Genomic DNA, 20206 nt, shown 5'->3' on the forward strand with positions numbered 1-20206 from the left:
AAAATAAAAAGAAGCAGCATTATATAAGACAAATTACGCGTTTAACTGACAAATGTTGTGTACAAAGTAGTATGCCCATGTGGATTGGCACACGTGGGCAAGACTGATCTAACATTGAGGCCGAGGCCAGAGGTCGGCCATTTCAGAGATGGAACTACAAAAAAACACAGTGGCGAAACACTTCCTTGCTGCAAAACATCCACTTTCATCATTGAGGTTGATTGCTATAGATCACATACCCCTATCAGCAACAGGTGTGGACAGATCCAAACAGCTGTTGCACAAAGAGGTGTTCTGGATACTGATGTTAGACACAGTTGCCCTGAAAGCTCCAAATGAGAACTTGCCTTACTTCTGTTTCCTAGACACAAAATTAACTCTTTACAAGTGCTTGGATTTACTCTATTTAGGACTCTATGAGTACTATGGGGTGGAGGGACAATGTATTATTTAAACATTTTTTTTATTGCTATATGTACAGGCTTTTTCATATTCCCTGCTTCATATGTTTTTGTGTGTTGGACATCCTTATCTCTATAGTAACTAGGCGTATCCTGGTTAAACTGTTGATTGCACCTGAGGTGGGAGGTGCCTGAAATCAGGGGGTTATACATGGTTTTAGTATTCATATCTGTTTGTGATGAGTTGTAGGTTATCTTGATTACATTTGTATACACCGACGGCTTTGAGCACAGACAAGGTTGTTAAATATATGTACACTAACTGGCGACTTATTAGCAACTCAATGCATTTAGGCATGTAGACGTGGTCAAGACAACTGTCTGAAGTTCAAACCGAGCATCAGAATGGGGAAAAAAGGGGATTTAAGTGACTTGGTGCCAGACAGGCTGGTCTGAGTATTTCAGAAACTGCTGATCTACTGGGATTTTCATGAACAACCAACTCTAGGGTTTACAGAGAATGGTCGGAGAAAGAAAATATCCAGTGAGCAGCAGCTGTGTGGACGAAAATGCCGTGCTGATGTCAGAGATCAGAGGAGAATGGGCAGACTGGTTCAAGATGACAGAAACGCAACAATATCAACAGTTCAGGCTGGTGATGGTGGTGTAATGGAGTGGGGGGGCATTTTCTTGGCACATTTTGGGCCCCTTTGTACCAATTTGGCATTATTTAAACACAACAGCCTATCTGAGTATTGTTGCTGACAATATCCACCCCATTATGGCCACAGTGTACCCATCTTCTGATGGCTACTTCCAGCAGGATAATGTACCATGGCACAAAGCTCACATCATCTCAAACTGGTTTCTTGAACATGACAATGAGTTCACTGTACTCCAATGGCCTCCTCAGTCATCTGATCCAATAGAGCACCTGTGGGATGTGGTGGAGATTTGCATCATGGATGTGCAGCCAACAAATCTGCAGCAACTGCGTGATGCCATTATTTCCATATGGACCGAAATCTCTTGTAGAAAGTGTGCCACAAAGAATGAAGGCAGTTCTGGAGGCCAAAGGGGATACCACCTGGTATTAGCAAGGTGTACCTAATGAAGTCGCCAGTGAATGTAAGATATATATACATACACACACACACACAACAGGGCAGAGCTGGCCCCATATAACCATATATATATCCAGATGCCAGCTACCCGGGGCTCTCCTTTCTCAGAATGCAGGTAGGTGGTCCAGCCAACACTGGGTGCAGGGCTAGCCCCACATGTTGGAATACTGTCCATGGATAAGGGAAAGTAGCCAGAGGCGTGTTGCAACGTCACTCCCAGGAGCTGGAGCTTCTCTGTGATGACAGAGATGTGGGAAAGCTGTTCTTCACCTAGAGTTTATGGTCAAAACCTGGAGTTTAATTGGACGTAGTTGAAACTACATCTCTCCTGCCAGCTCTCCTTTTAGTGAAAGACAGCCATGTATCTTCCACTTTTCCTGACTAAAGCATGTGAAGACAACAGTAGCTTCATACTGACTGATTCTGTCATATGACAGAAAGTAGGAAGTTAACTCTGCCATCACTGCTGCAGGAGAGAAAGGTCAGATTCAACTACACAAGAGGGGGCCTATTCTGCTCCATCGTTAACCCCCCCCCCCCAACTACCTCTTTAACAATTTAGCAAGTTTTAAAGTGACCATTGGTAGTGCTCTCAACTCTACTGAACCTGTGCTCACTTTAGTGCACTTCTAAATGCATTTAATTTCCGTATCATTCTATGATTCAATAATATATAATATGATTTCAATCCTTGAAAGAAAGACAACACCAAAAAAATGTACAACCACCTCCTAATACTTCTCTGCTAAACAAAAGAAGCTGTGGTTCAACAGCTTCTAAAAAAATAACCCATTGGGTCCCTAGCATTAAACTGAACACCCAAAAAAACATCGACATTGCAGAATCAGTGACATTGACATTGTAGAACTTCCACAAATGTATGAGGTAAAATATCCTTACTTACAATAGAATTGATGTAGATTTTGCCTGTGTATGAAATATAATCTCTCTCATAGTGCTGTAATTGCATTTTCTATGAGCTCTATCTTTTGTACCATGCCTCAATTTACTTACTAGTGAAGAAGACAAAAGATTAACCCCTTGATGACAGTTGCCGGTCCGGGCACGTCACCGGAAACCAAGTCGATAACGACAGTTGACGTGCCAGGACCGGCACGTCTTTAAACGGGTGCAGAAAGCAAACTATTTTCGCTTTCTGCACCGAAACAGCGTTGCTGTAATGCCTCGACCTCGAGGCATTCAGCAACGCCATGATCGGCACAAAGGGGCCATCTCTGGCCCCTCCCCGGGGGTCAACATCCGCCATACTTTGTATGGCGGCGGACGCCCGTTTTTAAAGCATTTAAACTTAAATGGTGTCGCTGGAGTGCCTCGATCAGGAGGCATCCAGCGACACCAAACACTTACCTTGGGATGGACTGTGACCGCTCCGGAGAGCGGTCACAGCCGCCGCTGCCGGTGATCTTCGCCATCAAGCAAGATGGCGGCGGCCCGGGAAAAAAACAATAAAGACGAAAAAGTACGCTAGACGGTCTCCAGACCCTCTAGAGAACTCTGGCTCCGCATGCAGGTTGAATACAGGTACTGCATTCAACCATGCAAGTCAATGGAGCTCAGCTTTCTAATCACAGTGGGATTAGTAAAAATAAATTAATAATAATAAAATTAATAAAATTAATAATAATTAGAAAAAAATAGTTAAAAACCAGTAAAATGTAAAAATAATTTCCACTGATGTCACTATCAGGGGAACCTTCAAGTTGAAAAAAAATGTAAAAAAAAAAAAAGGCAAAAAAATATATATATATATAAAAAATATATTTTTGTGAGCAAGTCCTAAAATTAGCATATTAGCTTAAAACAATTCTCGCATGGAAAGAGTTAAAATACTGGCATATTAAATGCCCATGGGGTGTCTACTGATTTGATGGGGTAAATTAAATTGGCCAGGTTCAACAAGGTCCCAATTAACACGGGGGGAAGGATGGCCACACATCTAATTTCCAATTAGAAAAATGCACACATACCAAATGTGGCCTTTTAGTTCCCCCAAAAAATGACAAACCCATGCATGTGGGGTATCACATATGTACTCAGGAGATGTTGCTGAACACATATTGGGGTGTCGTGTGACAGCGGCATATACCAGGAGCTGTAAATTCATACATAAAGTAGGTGTGTGCGGGAAAAATACATACACAAAACTACTACTGCAAACTTTGAAACAATGCTGGTGGTAAAATGTGTGCATGCAAAGAGTTAAAATACCAGCATTTAAAATACCCTGGGGTGTGTAGTTTTCAAAAATATATGGGTTTATTGGGCACACTGAAATGGCCCGGCTCAAAGATGTACCAAATAGGGCATGGGCAGTGGATCCCCAAATGCCAAAGTTCAACATTGAAAAATGTGCATGCCCCAAATGTGGCCCTTTTGCCCCCAAACAGCCAGGCAAAATCATTCATGTGAGGTATCGCTGTACTCAGGAGATGTTGCTGAACACATATTGGGGTGTTTTATGATAGTGACATATACCAGAACCTGTTTATTCATACCTGAAGTAAAATGTGTGTGAAAAAACAAATGCAAAAAAATTACTACCATAAAGTTTGACAAAGGCTGATGGTAGAATAAGTGCTTGGAAAGGGTTAAAATACTAGCATTTGGAATACCCTGGGCTGTCTAGTTTTCAAAAATATATGACTTGATGGGGTAAATTGCATTGACCGGCTTCAAAGATACCCGAAATGGCACATGGGGGGAAGAATTACCAGATTTGGAAAAAATGGCTTTGAAATAGCAAAACGCTACCTGTACTTATTGCCCCATAATGTGTAGAAAAAAGCAAAATAACATAAAAACATTGGGTATTTCTAAACTCAGGACAAATAGTAGAATCTATTTAGCAGGTTTTTTTTATTACCTTTTATAGATGAGTAAAAGATTTTTCAACTAAAAGTTGTTCTAAATGTTTCACCATATTTTATAGTAAATAATATGATACAATCAAAACAATGTCATCTAAAGAAAGCCCTTCTTGTCCTGAAAAAAACAATATCTAATGTGTGTGGGTTCAGTAAACGGGAAAGAAGAAAATTACAGCTAAACACGAGCAGCGCAGAAATGTTAAAACGGCCATTGTCACGAAGGGTACAAAAAGTAAAATCAGCCTTTGTCACGAAGGGGTTAAAAGGCAGTGTGTTCACCGATCGTTAATCATAATGTCACTGGAAAATTATGTTGTTTTTTTTTTCCAAGCTGAGAAAGTAAAACTGATATGTTCTGTATTACAAATACCTGACAGGTGGGGCTTCAATATAAAAAGGGTGAGGCACCTTCTTGTACTGCAAACAAGAATAACTACCAATAGAGTGCTAAAGGGAACAGTCTCGGAGTAGAAGACATATCACACAGTAAGTTATATTTAGTGTTTCATGACCAGATGTTCAAATGTTGTCTTTGAGCTTTTATCTTAAGTATTCATTACAAAGGACAAGGAATGCTGAAAAGAAGGGAAATAGAGGAAAGTTAAAAACCATGCTTGTGTAATGAAGAATTTAGTTTGCAAGCAGTTTACATACTAGGCACTATTTTTTAATGTGTGTTTTTTGGTAAATTCTATATGCATATCTTCCATATTTGATAGTGTAGAGTGAACTATCAGATAATATCTCCCATAATGTTACAGAAGAATAACATTGCTACTGTAAAGAAGCAGGTATATGTTTAATGTAACCCAACGCTCAATTGTATTATCACAGTATGTTAGATTTAAAGGGACAGTCATGCCAACTTTGTAAGATCGGTTTTCTTCAATATTCCCATTTTTTTGCTAGCCAAGTGCAATGTTTTGTGGCTGTTTCCATTACCACATGTGAAAAAGTTGGCTGGTGTGCAAGTTTAATTGAAACTCAATTGACCTAATAACTAGAGAATGCTTTGGGCGAATAACCTGCGGTACAATTGAATGATCTGCTACATAGATGCATAACCATGTTTAGCACTTAGGAAGGTGATTTACGTGAGACAAGCACCACAGAAATGTAAAGTCCCTGCTGGTTACTTCATATTTAGTATCCAAATTGTTCTTTAAAATAATGTTTTTCTCTTTTACTCTGACAGGTGTTAAATCACATCATTAATATGAATATACGGCTCCTAGTTTTGGTAACTTGGATCTGGTTCTGTATATATAGCACAAATGGTACGTAAGGCATTTAGCATTAAGACAGAAAAAGTTTGGACTTATATTTATAGTATACTAAAAATGTTAATGCATTCTGAACCACCATTATGTTTGCTGAAACTGTCTTGAAGCTCTGTATCATCAATTCAGAATGTACATTATTGAGTGATCAGTAATTGGTTTTACTTTTTGAAATAAATCGTTGAGATTAAAGAACTGCAACCAAAGCAGTTGAAAAGTGCTGTTCCACTCATCCATACATTTGATAAAAAAAGTATTTACAGCACTGTTGACTGTCCAAAGCGTTACCGTAAATAATGGATATCTTTTTACATTATATTATTGTGATATTACATTTAAATATATTACTCAAATACACACATTAATCTATGGTACTACAAACATATATTAATGTGAGTTTTTTTCTGCAGGAGACATGGAAGATTGCTGCCTATCCTATGCCAAATTGCGAAATCACAGAACTTTACATAAACACATCCGATATTACCATTTACAAGACATCAGTGAAAGCTGTAACATTAGGGCAATTGTGTGAGTATCACTTTCCTTTAAGTTATCCTTTTACCAAAAGCATTATGTACATGAAGTGAACAATGCACTGCCTATTTTATGTTTGCATGAGGAAGGAGAAAAGGAGTAAGTAGACAGAGAGTCTGTATGTCATCATATTCTGATTTATGTAAATGAAACATGGATTGGGTGGAAGATAAGTAGTAATAGCAGAACTGTGAAATATAACACCTGATTTTAACTGATCCGTAGCAGCAGTTACAGACTAAGAGTTGAAGTGTCAGACAGTGACTGTAAGCTTAGCAGAGGCTAGGAATGATGCTTTTTCTAAAATAGAATACTGCAAGTTAATTAAAGTAATAATAATTCATTTTAGTGCAGGACATTTACTGGTATGGGGTGGACTGGAGAAGCTGTAGTGTACTACTGTAGGGTATGTATATCATTATGCCACTTAAAAGAGCTGCATCAAACATTTTTTCCCAATTTATTTAAGGGCAAAACCTCTAGCTTTTGGTCAACAAAAAGTAGGCATTTGACTGTGCTGACACACAGTGTGACTGTTTTTCAGTTCTTTAAAAATTGATAACCTGTTCCTGTGTAGTTTAACCCCTTAATGACAATTGACGGTCCAAGCACATCATTCACTAACATCCAGTTAGTGACAATTGACGTGCCAGGACCATCATGGCTTTAAACGGTGTTGCTGTAATACCTCGATGTCCAGGCACTCAGCAAAGCTGAGATCGGCATCAGGGGCCTTGTCTGGCCCCTCCCCAGGGTATCAACGTGCATGCCGGACGCCCGTTTTAAAAGAGTTTAGGAGGCAATCAGCAATCGCCTCCTAAACTTAAATGGTGTTGCTGAAATGCCTCAATAGGAAGGCATTCAGCAACGCTGAACTCCCACCCCAGGATGCACTCGCAAGATGTTGACACGTCCTTTGAAAAAATAAGAGTTGAAAAAGTTTCGACGAGGGTCTCTCCCGACTCTCCTGAGAACTCTGGCTCCACTTGCAGGTTGAATACAGGTACTGCATTCAACTATGCAAGTCAATGTAGCCCAGCTTTCTAATCACTATGTGATAAGTAAAATAAATGAAAACAAAAAAGCAAATAATAAAAAAATAAAATAAAAATAGTTTAAAAAAAATGGTAACATGTAAAAATAATTTTCCACTGATGTCAGCATCAGGGGAGCCTTCCAGTTCCAAAAAATGTAAAAAAACTAAAAAAGGCCCCCAAAAATAATATATATATATATATATATAAAATATAAAATATATATAAAATATTTTATTTTTCACTTCTCGCATGAAAATACTGGCATGTTAAATGCCCATGGGATGTCTACTTTAAAAAAATGAATGTTTTGATGGGATATATTGAATTGGCCGGGTTCAGCAAAGTCCCAATTAACACACAGGGAAGGATGACCATATGTCTAATTTCAAATTTGAAAAAAAGATTTTCATTAGCTTTTATAGATGAGTAAAAGATTTTTCAAGTAAAAGACATTTTTTTCAAAACTTTTCACCATATTTTATACTTTTTTTAATGGTAAATTATATGATACATTCAAAACAATGACATCTGATGAAAACCCTTCTTGTCCTCAAAAAAAACAATATATAACTTGTGTGGGTTCAGTAAACAAGAAAGAAGAAAATTACAGATAAACATGAGCACCGCAAAAATGTTAAAACATCCTTTGTCACGAAGGGTACAAAAAATAAAATCAGCCATTGTCACGAAGGGGTTAAGATAGGTGCCCATTTATGCTACCAGCCAAACCTCACATTTTTTTTTTATCTTTCTTATTCTTCGTTGATAAATAAATTTTGGGAAAATTTAGTCCTGCTGCAAGTGGCTGCATGTGTTTGTCATCTGCCAGTGCCTGCATACCCAGTGCAATGATTTGGTGAGGTAGGACCCCAGATGGCGGAGTGAGCCGAGCCAAACAGGAACCAGAAAGTCAGAGAACCAACTGGGTCAAACAAGTAATCAGGATAAGCCGAATCAGAATCCAGAGACGAGGTCAACAAGCCAAATCAATACCAGACGAGCAGGAATCAGGAGCCGGATCAGAGAGACAGGAACGAGGTCAACAAGCCAAGTCAAAACGGAGCAGTCAGTCACAACCAAATGCACAAGCAAGTAGCAAAATACATCAACCAAGGGTGACCCAGAAGAGGAAGTCCAGGTTTAAATAGGGAGAGGAGGAGGCGTGTCCTGCATGAAGAGGTCACCCAAGGTTATAAGAGCATGTTACAGATGTAACGTGCAATATTAACGGTGGCTGTGCTACCTGTTTGCCACGTGGCCGGCCATGCGGTGAAGACGCCAACCGGGTAGCCTATTGAAATAATAGTGAGAGTGGGAATGAGTGAGAGAATGAAAAAATGGATGTGGGGATGAGTTGTGTGAATGAGTGAGAGAATGAAATAATAAATGTGTGGATGAATTGTGTGAATGAGTGAGAGAATTAATGAATTAATGTGTAAATGATTTGACACAGGCAGGGTGTTTATAGGACAAAGTTGACTCATGCTGCGCTGTTTGGGGACAAAGTTGACTCATGCTGCGCTGTTTGGGGACAAAGATGGCAAGTCCTATGCGTGTAATTTGGGTGCTAGTCAGGTTCTATGTGGGCTGTTAGCAATCATATATATATATATGATTGCTAACAGCAATCACACTCCTATCATGCCCAGGCAGCCAGTACATGCTGGAACCTGGGCATGATAGGAGTGTGATTACAGCCTCCGTATGCTATGCTACCACCCCCTTTACACATCCATGCTATCACACACACATTCATTCACAAACATTTAAATAGTCATTCATTCCCTTAATCACACATACTTGCTCATATCGCCTGACGCCTGGGACATGCAGTTCCGGGCGCCGGGCGGGTGTTTTTTTTTTCTTTTTCATTTAGCCCTGCTGCAGGCAAGCAGCAGGGTTAGGATCCAGATGGCCCGCAGCGCTGCAGGGGACTTGGATCCTCCCCTCTGGCAGCCGGTGGACGTCTGTGCGATAGACAATCCCCGCTGCTGCCGGCGCTTCCCGGGGGCTTCTATAACGGAGCACCGGCGTGACATGACCTTCTGGTGCTCCACCATAGACGCCCTGGCGGAGGTCTGCGCATATCGCACGGACGTTGCCCGGCTGCCAGGGAGAAGGATTCCCTGCAGAGCCGCAGGAGACCTGGATCCTCCTCTCTGGCAGCTGCTGAGTGTCTGTGCGATGCATGCTGACAACCTTCGCTGCTGCCGCCACTTCTGCCAGGCCCTCTATGACGGAGAAGCCCTGGCGGAAGTGGCGAGTAACGGCAGAGGTTGTCCACGCACATTGCACAGGCTGCCCCCGCTAGACACTAAGGAGTCTGGGGATGCTTTGGTAAGTCTGGGGGGAAGGGCAGAGTGTCATATCTAGGGGCATAAAGCATATCAGGGAAGCAGAGTGGCAAATCTGGCGGACATAAAGCATATCTGGGGGGCAGAGTGGCATATCAGGGGGGGCAGAGGGGCACTTATAAGTAAGGTGCATTATGAATTAAGAGGGACGGACCTTAAAATGGCTATTGGTTTTCCAAATTTCTGTTTGTATATAATATATGCTGACAATGATGCATAATAGATACCAAAAATTTTTAAATACACGTATTCCTGTTCATTAGGTAAAATACTGTTTTACTATTCCACTCGTGTATTTTTTCTTTAAAAATAAAATTTTCTTTAAAATAGCACCAAACTTTAAGGGTGCATCCTGTAATCGGGTGCAGCCTATAATCAAGCCAATACAGTATTTGGATCCATTTGACTTTCTTCCAGCCCTTCAAAGATTTGTATGTATTTTTTATTTTTCACTTATTTATTGTTTCTTTTCATTTTCTTTGTCACTAAATCAGCAGTGAGGTCTGCTTTTATAACACGCAGCACCGGCACATTTGTGTTTATTATTGGTTTTATTTTATACTAGTGCATCACTTAATTTGTTTTTTACATGGTTTGACAAGTTTGGTGTGGGGGACCTTGGGTGGTCTGCATCCCATTGAACACCTTTGGGATGAATTAGAACAGTGACGACCAGCCAGAATTTTTCATCCAACATTCTGTTTTGGCTGAGTAGGCACACATTCCCACAGACACATTCCAAAATCACGTGGAAAACCTTGCTAGAAGAATTGAAGCTGTTATAATTGCATACTAAGGCCCATAGCTTTGAAATGAGATGTCCAACAAGCTCATGTACGAGTGATGGTCAGGGGTCCACATCCTATGGATCATATATTGCAGTAAAATCCACAAGATGGGACTCAAACATCAAGTATCTTCATGTAATCAATTATGTGAACATAAAAATTCCTGGTGTGCAATATATAGCATGGGGCATAGTGGTCTTCGGCTTGTGTGCAGCTTCCCCATCATGGAAACTAGACTTGGGTGCCAGCCAAGTCTTCGTGTTCATCTTCATGTTCGTCTTTGGGGAAGAAAAAAGAAAAACCTTTGGATTTCACAAATATTCAACAATTCCCGTGTTCATTTTGTAAATATTCTCCGTGTTCGTTTTTCTCTTCGCTTTCTGCTGGTTTTCTAGCAGGGGTTAATATGGGGTTAACGCTGTAACAGCAGCAGCTTTGGCGTCAGGATTTTAAAGGTCCGTAAGACCGACTCTACTGGTCACCGGCAGGGGTTCCTCTGGCATCAACCCATGAAGGGCAGTCACTCTTACAGACCTTTAACTCCAGACGGCGAAGCAACTTGGCCTCGGAGGAACAGGGATTTTAGTCCTTCTGGCAAAGGGCAGGGCAAGGTACACCTCGGAGCAACTTGGCCTGAGGAGCTCAATGGCTTTGGTGCGGGGATTTAAATTTTAAAGGTCCGTAAGGGCAACTCTATTGTTGCTCCTCTGGCATAAACCAATGAAGTATTACAAGCAGGGTGTGTGTGAAGTGTGACACATCTATTAATTATAGCAACATGCGTACCCGCAGCTCCTCCTTAGTACTCCTCACAGTACTATTGAAACAAAGATAATGGATGCAGGTGCGGACGCGCAAGGTAAAACAATGTGAAAATATCTCATCCAGGACAATCTTAAAATGCAGTCCTTTCCAATGATCTGTGTAAGAGAAAAAGTATATGGCACAGTATAGCAAGTAAAATATGTGGCCCCTATTTATTGGAGCAACTTACAAAACGTGGTGGCTCACAAAGTGAGCTAAAACTGCATAAATGTGGGCAGTCCAAGAGGAGTCCACTGGTAGGTGATGATATGGGTGGATGAAGATAAACTCAGCCTCTTTGTGCGTTTCACCAGGCGCTGTCCTGGCTTCCTCAGGAGAAAAATTGCTGATCTGTAGTACAAGTCAATAAGAACAGTATTCCTCACTTTGTGAGCCACCACTTCTTGTAAGTTGCTCCAATAAATAGGGGCCACATCTTTTACTTACTATACTGTGCCATGGTATTATTTCTCTTACACAGATCATTGGAAAGGACTGCATTTTAAGATTGTCCTGGATGCAACATTTTCACATTGTGAATTCCTGGTCCCATTAACCCCTGCTATGCTACAAAGACTTAGGGCAGGCTAGAGGCAGTGACTTGTCTGGGGGGAAGGGACCAGGGAGATTAGCTAGGAGATATTTACAAAGACAAACACGAAGAAACAAAGATTCTTCCTCTTGTTCTTCCTCATAATTTTGTACATTTAACCACTCCCATATTAGTTTATTCGGTATTCGGTTTAAACAACGAAAACGCAACATTCGTGTTCATTTTCATGTTCTCCCGTTTACAAATTCCCAAGTCTAACCCATTGTATAAAGCTCCAGACAGTGCTTGTGCTGATGTTGCTTCAAGAGGCAGTCTGGAACTCTGTAGTGAGTGACGCTATAGAGTATAGGCAATTTCTACACACTTCAGCACTCGGCGGCTCCTTCTGTGAGTATGCATGGTCTACCTCTTCGTGGCTGTGTTCACAATAATATAACTTACAGTTCACCAGGGCAAAATCATAGAGAAATTGTAATAAAACCTTGCTCCCTAGCATGCCTTTTAGCACACCCCATAATACAAAAGTGTCCCTCTATGGCCATTTCAGATGTTGGGAGGGGTGTCTCACAAGACCTGCCTCTATAGAAGACTACAGATGTAAAGGGTGTGAAACCTGTTAGCAATGGGTATAGCTAAAACACCTATACTCAATATTTGGAATGCTTTTGAAAATATATATTATTTCATTTAACCAAATACAAAGTGCATGAACAGAAGAACAATTTAAATTAAATCAATATTTGATGTGACCACCCATTGCCTTCAAAACAGCATTTTTTCTTCTAGGTAAAATTGAACACCGTTTTTAAGGCAGGTAGGACTAACCACAGTTTTTCTGTGGATTAAGGCCTCAGTGGATTCTCTTTCTTGTCCTGTAATTCCAGACAGACTGATGTTGCGATCGGGGCTCTGTGAGTGCCATACAGTCAATTCCAGGACTCCTTGTTCTTCCTAACCCTGAAGATAACTTCATAACTTTGGCTGTATTTTTGGGGTCATTGTCATGTTGCAGAATAAGTTTGGGGCCAATCAGATGACTCTTTGATGCTGTTGCATGATGGTTAAGTATTTGCCTGTACTTCGCAGCATTGAAGAGACCATTCATTCTGATCAAATTACAAACACTATTTGCAGATTTTACAGCTCTAAACTTGCATGGAAACTCTACCATTGTTCACTATAGCCTGGAAAAACTAATTATTGTACTGTACTAATAGGTGGTGCAGTAACAAATTAACATTAACAAATAACAAAAAAGGATTATGAATTGTCACAATACACATTCATGCTTACATACATATTCTGTGTTTCTTCTTTCAATGGTGCACACTGTTTTATGCCATATAATAAATATGAGCACATATATATCCACGTCTTTTATTGCATAACATTATTTTTTCCTCAGATTTCATTTGAGAAAACATAAGAGAGTCCTTTGTGCCAATCCTCAAGAAGAATGGGTGCATGTCTTAATAAAGAAAGTTGACAGAATGCAAATTTTTAAACTCAGAAATTCCTCAATGTCTTGAACATGCTGGGAAAAGGTATATAATAATACAAAATATTTTATGTATCTGTTGACAGTCATCCATATATAGTAATAACAAATCTATATTCTAACTCTCATTCTTTGTTTTCAGGCAGTCTCACAAATAATTCTGAACTGCAGACTGAATAAAAGAAAAAAAATTAAATATACTTTCTTAAAACTTAATTGTGTGGCACTTTTGTTTGCACCTAAATACCTTTTGACAAATACACTATATTGACAGAAGTATTGGGGCACACTTCTTAATTGATAAATTGACGAATTCAATAGGATGCCAGTAAGTCAGTTCATTAAATTTCATCACTGCTAGATATTCCACGGTCAACTGTAAGTTGAAGCATTTAGGAACAGGAGCAACTCCATTGATGAAGGGTTCCAAATTCCACTGGCTTTAATATCAGCATGCAATGGGTTTCCATGGCCTAGCACCTGCATGCAAGCCTCACATCACCAGGTACAATGCCAAGAACCGGATTGACTGATGTAAAGCACGCCGCCACTGGACTCAGGAGCAGTGGTAACGTTTGGTGGAGTTACATTGCTATGCTTCCAACTTGCCTTGACCTCAAGCACGTAAAAACATTTGGGATGTACAGAGAGCAGATATTCAATTTAGGCATCTCTGGAGTCATTCATGAAAATAGTACCTTAGATTAAAGAGAGACATTAGCAGGAAAGCAGAGCGGGAAAAAAAGAACAAATGAGCATGGCAACATATATATATTTTGGAGCAGAAGTGATGTACAATAAACAATAAATCATGTTTCCTGAGATCCGAGACTTCACGGTTAACCCTTTCAGCCGGAAGAGACTAGTGCTGGCAAGACGAAGCAGGACCACAATTCAATGGAGGTGTGCTAGCACTGTGGCTAGCCAGAGCTTAGCTACACAGTGCTAATATTAGCAGCCCATCCCAAGCATTAGATAGAACTAGTTCGTGGTGAAAACAGGAGCTGCATTTATTGGGAACAGCACAGATATTTACACACACAACATAATTAGATCAGGTGTATAATCCTATTAACTACCAGACAGCCCAGCGGCTCCATACAGTTCTATTGTCAGCAGTGCCCACCTGACAAAGAGTAACTATTTAGGGGTGATCCCTGTGGTAACTTGTCTTGTCCCCATAAACAAAGCAAATAGGTTTAGGTGGGCGTCCTTAGAATCCTTCCCTCCCACAGTTCACTAAAGGAAGTGATGCATGAATACACTGGAAACAGGATGTGATGTCAAATGAAGGATATATAATATAATGCCACACATTAACTCCTTCAGTTTTTTTCCTTTTCCTCCATGGTGGATGTGGTAAGAGTCAGCTCCCAGCAGTGAGCTATTATTGGATCAGGAGGCTTAACAGTGGGTGAGATCAAATTGTGTGGAAGGGAATTGTTATATGTATAGAGAGAGAGATAAAAGGGGGTTGTTGTCCTGTGGGGTTTGGCTATTTGGTATATGAGATAAATGTGTTTGCTGTGTTGTTACCGTATAATTAATACCTTTGAATGTAGACGAACCTTTGTTATATATTTTTATATTTGGTTTAACACCACAATCCCTAAGGAGCGGCATCAATCCCGGAATAGCGGTGGAGAGGTCAGGGTCCTAGAATGTCATGTTCCAAAAAGCGACATGATCTGCCGCTGACACCCTGAGCAATAGTGCTGGAAACGTCCACGGTAATAGTCTGTACGATATCTGGACTAGAGTTCCAGAGCCACGGCTGGGTAAACCCAGATTTTAATGATGAGTAATAAAACCAGGTTTCCCAAATGTGCTCCCTCTCTGTAACCACCTCTGTTTGTGGCCCACCACTAACACAGTATAAGCCCAAAAGAGCGACGTTGTGGAACAACAATGTTGGTGGGCATCGCCATCGCACAGTTCCATGGATTTGTAGCTAAATCCCGGTTGGAAATGGTGATCCAACAGGTTGGTTACAGAAGGGTGTGATTACACTCCTGTGGGAAACAGGAGAAAAACAACTCCAAACAAATTAAACAGTCCTAGTTCTGTGACATTACCCCCCCCACCAGACCCATAGTCCAGCAGACTAAGTCCCAGTTGGAAATGGTGATCCAACAGGTTTGTTACAGAAGGGTTTGATTACACTCCTGTGGGAAACAGGGGAAAAACAACTCCAAACAAAGTAAACAGTCCTAGTTCTGTGACATTACCCCCCCCCCCCAGACCCATAGTCCAGCAGACCCGGCAAGATCCTCAGTGGGTTTGCCTGGGGCTGTCCGTGGAAGTTATGCAGAGGTCGGTTCCATTTGTCGAACACAACACCTAGGTGAACCAAGTATTCCTCCCAGTTGTCGCTGTAGATTGCAATGTCATCAAGGCCATCAAGGAGCCGATCTATCATCCGCTGGAATGTCACCGGGTCATTACTTTAAACTGGCGCAGGCAAAGGGTGGTGAAGAAGTTACTCAGGGCGATGTGGTCCAGTAGCTCATCAACCCAGTTGATTCTTGCGGTACCACCCAGTATGCAGAGATGGGTAAATATTTATCTCAGTTCCTGTGAGAGGTAGCAAACATCTGAAGCAAGTCGAGACGGTATTTTTTGGGGCACTAGTAGCTGACGCTTGGGCCCACTGGTGTCCTCTGGGTCATCAGTACAGAGGCATAGTAGCCCCTTGTCTTATTAGACCTGAGTCTTCCCTAATCCCCTGAGGTCTGCCCCTGCTCTGTCTCTGTACTTCTGCAAAGTCGGGTCAGTCAGGGTCTCCTGAGCAAAGTTGGCTGTGGATGGCCACGAAAGGGTAGGGGGATCTGGAACACAGTCAAGGCGCATTTTATCTCTGAATAAGTAAAAATTAAATAGTTCAATTTATTCCTGCAGTAAGTAAAGTGCCAGGAAACAGATCACCAAACACACACCAGGACAGGCTCTGCCACACTGACACCCAAACACACACACACACACACACACACCAGGACAGGCTCTGCCACACTTAAACCTGCATCCAGACGGGCTAAACTAACAATATTTTTTTTTCTTTTCACACTGCTTATGTCTTTTTTTGTTTTTGACCCTTGTGTATTGCCAGCCAGCCCTATGTGTATTTATTCCCTCAGCCTGCCGCTCCCTTTGCTATTGATTTATGTGATGGCCTCAGCTGCGCCCCTTGTCTATTGATGCCGCCAGCCCCCACGTGTATTCCTGCACTCCAACCTTCCCCACAATGTATATTTAACCTATCCAGACAGACCCCCTTTAGTATTAATTCATGTGATGCCCCAGCCAGCACCCCCTTGTGAGTTTATTCCCCAACGCCCTTCTGTATTGCCCCCAGCCAGCCCCACATTGTGTATTTATGCCACCCAGCCATCCATTTAGTATCAAATCAGCCCTGGCACCCAGATTGCATCCACAGGACTTGCCAAGCACCCAGATTGGAAGCATGGGACTTGCCTTCTTTGCCCCCAAACAGCCTTCCTATGGCATCTTTGCCCCAAAACAGCCTGCCTGTGGCATCTCTGTTCCCAAACAGCCTCCCTTTGCCCCCACACTTACACATCCATACTATCATATACATATTCATTCACAAATATTAATTTACAGATACTCATTATTTCCCTGATTCAGATACTCATTCACAGATATTCATCCATTCACTCATTCACAGATACTCATTATTTCCCTGATTCAGATACTCATTTACACATACTCATTCACAAATATTCATTCACTCCTTCACAGATGCTTATTCATTCTTTCATTCAGATACTTATTCACTTAATCTTACATACTCATTCATACAGCCCCCCCCACCCTCTAACCTGTACTGCACATGTCTCTGTGCTGCTCGCAGACTTCTGCAGGGGCCCGCTGCTTCCTTCTGTGTTGCTTGCACTCTGTCCGCCAACGGGAAGCAGATGCGCAGTAGGGTCATATGACGCATGTGACGTGACTCTGCTGGGTTCCTGCCTCCCCTTGGTGGTACAAGAGACGTTGCGAGTCTGTGTTAAAGACGCCCCTGGCAGCCGCATCGGCCAGGCTTAGGCCCAGTCAGTCAAGCCCTGACTGGGCCTATTTCCAGGTAGGGTCCTGAAGCTGCAGCTCAATGCATGTCTTCATCAGGAATCTGGCTGTGTCATTTAGAGCCTGTGTTGGGCTAATGCAGGGGTTTGGTATTGGAAGGGTTAACCTAGCCAGATGTAAATGTAACTCTCCTATGATATGGAATTTAGGGTGATGGTCTTCTTTGGTGGGCTTGGGTCATCTTGAGGATACATTGTGATCTGTCAATCTTAACAAATATTAATATGTAGTTTTATGTGTGTTATACTAAGGGCTAGGCCTGGGACGTCTCTCTGTGACACTTGAGGTACGGAACATCTCACCAAGTTTTTCTGTGTTTCTCTTTGTTTTATTTTTACAAACTGTATCGAATACTTTGTGTCTAAATTGTTATCATCTTTGTTCATATTATTTTTGTACATAAGCACTGTGACATTCGTCACATTAAACTACATATTAATAGTTCACTGCTTCTGTGGACTGGTGTCTTTTATACAAGTAACAAACTGAGATTAGGAGCACTCCCTTTAAGAGAGTTCTCCTAATCTCAGTTTGTTACCTGTATAAAAGACACCTGGGAGCCAGACATCTTGTTGATTGATAGGGGATCAAATACTTCTTTCACCGAGTAAAATGCAAATCAATTTATAACTTTTGAAATGCATTCTGGATTTTATTTTGTTATTCTGTCTCTCACTGTTCAAATAAACCTATCATTCAAATTATAGACAGATCATGTCTTTGTCAGTGGGCAAACGTACAAAATCAGCAGGGGATCAAATAATTTTTACTTCACTGTATGTAAACCGATGTATTTCATGATTTTTTTTTACCTCAAAGGTCATCTGGTTATAGACATTATGGATTGCAATTATAGGAAATATTATGGATTAGAACAGGCTTTCCAAAGGGATAAGGCTTTTTCTGCATTATATTTGTTGTGGTAATCAGATGATTGAAAATAGTAGGTGGGATATGGCCATAATTCCAATTAGAGAAATCATTATGGAATGATGTCTGTTTTTTTATCATGACATATTGAAACATTACAATGACAATTCAAGCACCAGGGTTAGGAGGTAATATAGTATATACGGTTATAAAATATAGTGTTTTCAGTCCATTTTGAAAGAGAAGGGCACTTCAAAAACTGTCAACACCACCAGTATATGTGTGTGTGGGGAGATTTTGAATAAGGATCTTAAATAGGTTGTTAGGGATAATGGACAGGGGCTTTTGAGAATTAGATTGGTGAGTGGCTAGTGGTGGGTGCTATTTTATGTATTTAACATGGACAATATTATCCTGGGGCATTTTTTCAAAGTGCAATAGTTGCCCTTATAATCATTGAACAACTATAGTTCACATTTCTAACACCTTAGTTTTTAACCAAAATATTTTTTGTATCGCTACTTTAATTTCTTTGTTCCTAAGGCTATATATTATTGGATTGAACAATGGGGTAAATACAGTGTACAGAAGAGATACAGCCTTATTTATAGCAACTGAGTGCCCTTTGAAAGGGGTCATATACTTAATGATTAATGTTCCATAATACGCAGACACCACTGCTAGGTGGGAGCTACATGTAGAGAATGCCTTCTTTCTTCCAGTAGTAGAAGATATGTTCATGATTGTAAAGAAGATGTATGCATAAGTCACAATAATAAAAACGAACGGAAATACCACTGTAGGAATGGAGCTGACAAATACTTCTCTTTCCACAAGAGAGGTGTCTGAACAAGAGAGTTCCATAAGGGGAGCAAAGTCACAGTAAAAATGATCAATTACATTGGCACCACAAAAATGTAAATGGAACACTGGAATAACTGCCATTAATGGCAACATTGAGCCTAAAGTCCAAGAAAGAAGAACAAGAATAAGGCAAAGTGTGTGCCTCATAATAGAGGAATAGCGCAATGGAATGCAGATGGCAAGATATCGATCATAGGACATCACCATGAGAAGGAAGCATTCTGCGATGGTGCAGGAACATAAAAGGTAAAACTGTGTTAGGCAGCCATTGACAGACATGGTGCTCCCTTCTTCTAGTATAACACGTAGCATATTTGGTACAGCATTTGTTGTGAGCAATAAGTCAGATAAAGACAAATGGCTTAGAAAAAAATACATTGGGGATTGAAGATAATGGCTTAGAAATACCAAAGCAATTATGATTAAGTTCCCTACTAATGTAAAAATATAAATGATTAGAAACAACAGAAACAGAATACATTTAAAGGCATGAAGGTTTTCAAATCCCAAAAGCAGAAATTCTGTGATGGCTGTCAGGTTCCTCTTATACATTTCCTGTGGATGAAGTAAATAGTAGAAAATACTTATTAAACAATTGTTTTATTGTTTGACGGTTTGAAAATTGCCATCTAAAAAGTTGGGAAATAGCCACTTATTCCCATGTCTGTTGTGCAGGCATTGTGAGCAACTGACGGACAGTGGTAAACTGATGAATGAGGTAAAACAAACAGTCGAGGACTGGCTGTCAATGTTGAGATATATATAAGACACAGGAAAAACTAGCTTTGAAATATTGATATAATACAGAACCTTTATTCTAAATGATCACTTTCGATGTATTACAGCTAAACCAAGCAGTTTACTTTAATTAACCAAGAAAGAAACCTTGATCCCCTTAATAAAGCTATAGTTTTTGTTTTTTTAAGAATTTCAAATTTACCAATGGTCTCCCAGGCCAAGTTTTGGCATCAGTAGGTAAAGGTCTGTAAGACCGACTCTATTGATCCCCGGCAGGGAGCTCCTCTAGCATCAATCAATGATAAACCTATCGTGATGGTATGAAATGTCATGAAGAAAGTAGCAGTGTGCGTCCCTGTGCATACTGCT

General features: G+C 40.7%; 1 protein-coding gene and 1 long non-coding RNA gene across 2 annotated transcripts; one reads left to right on the forward strand and one right to left on the reverse strand.

The window, feature by feature from the left end:
* Positions 1-4818: 4818 nt before the first annotated feature.
* LOC128491670 (uncharacterized) lies at positions 4819-13480 on the forward strand. The gene is made up of 5 exons (XR_008354034.1): positions 4819-4899; positions 5609-5690; positions 6104-6224; positions 13172-13310; positions 13407-13480. It is a non-coding gene; the product is annotated as an uncharacterized LOC128491670 (long non-coding RNA).
* Positions 13481-18706: 5226 nt separating this feature from the next.
* LOC128497299 (olfactory receptor 11L1-like) lies at positions 18707-19660 on the reverse strand. The gene has a single exon (XM_053467319.1). The coding sequence runs from the start codon at positions 19649-19651 to the stop codon at positions 18707-18709; it is 945 nt and encodes a 314-aa protein (XP_053323294.1). The 5' UTR covers positions 19652-19660.
* Between the last annotated feature and the right edge of the window lie 546 nt (positions 19661-20206).

The sequence above is a fragment of the Spea bombifrons genome, chromosome 1 (assembly GCF_027358695.1).
Source record: "Spea bombifrons isolate aSpeBom1 chromosome 1, aSpeBom1.2.pri, whole genome shotgun sequence".
Taxonomy (NCBI): Eukaryota; Metazoa; Chordata; class Amphibia; order Anura; family Pelobatidae; genus Spea; species Spea bombifrons.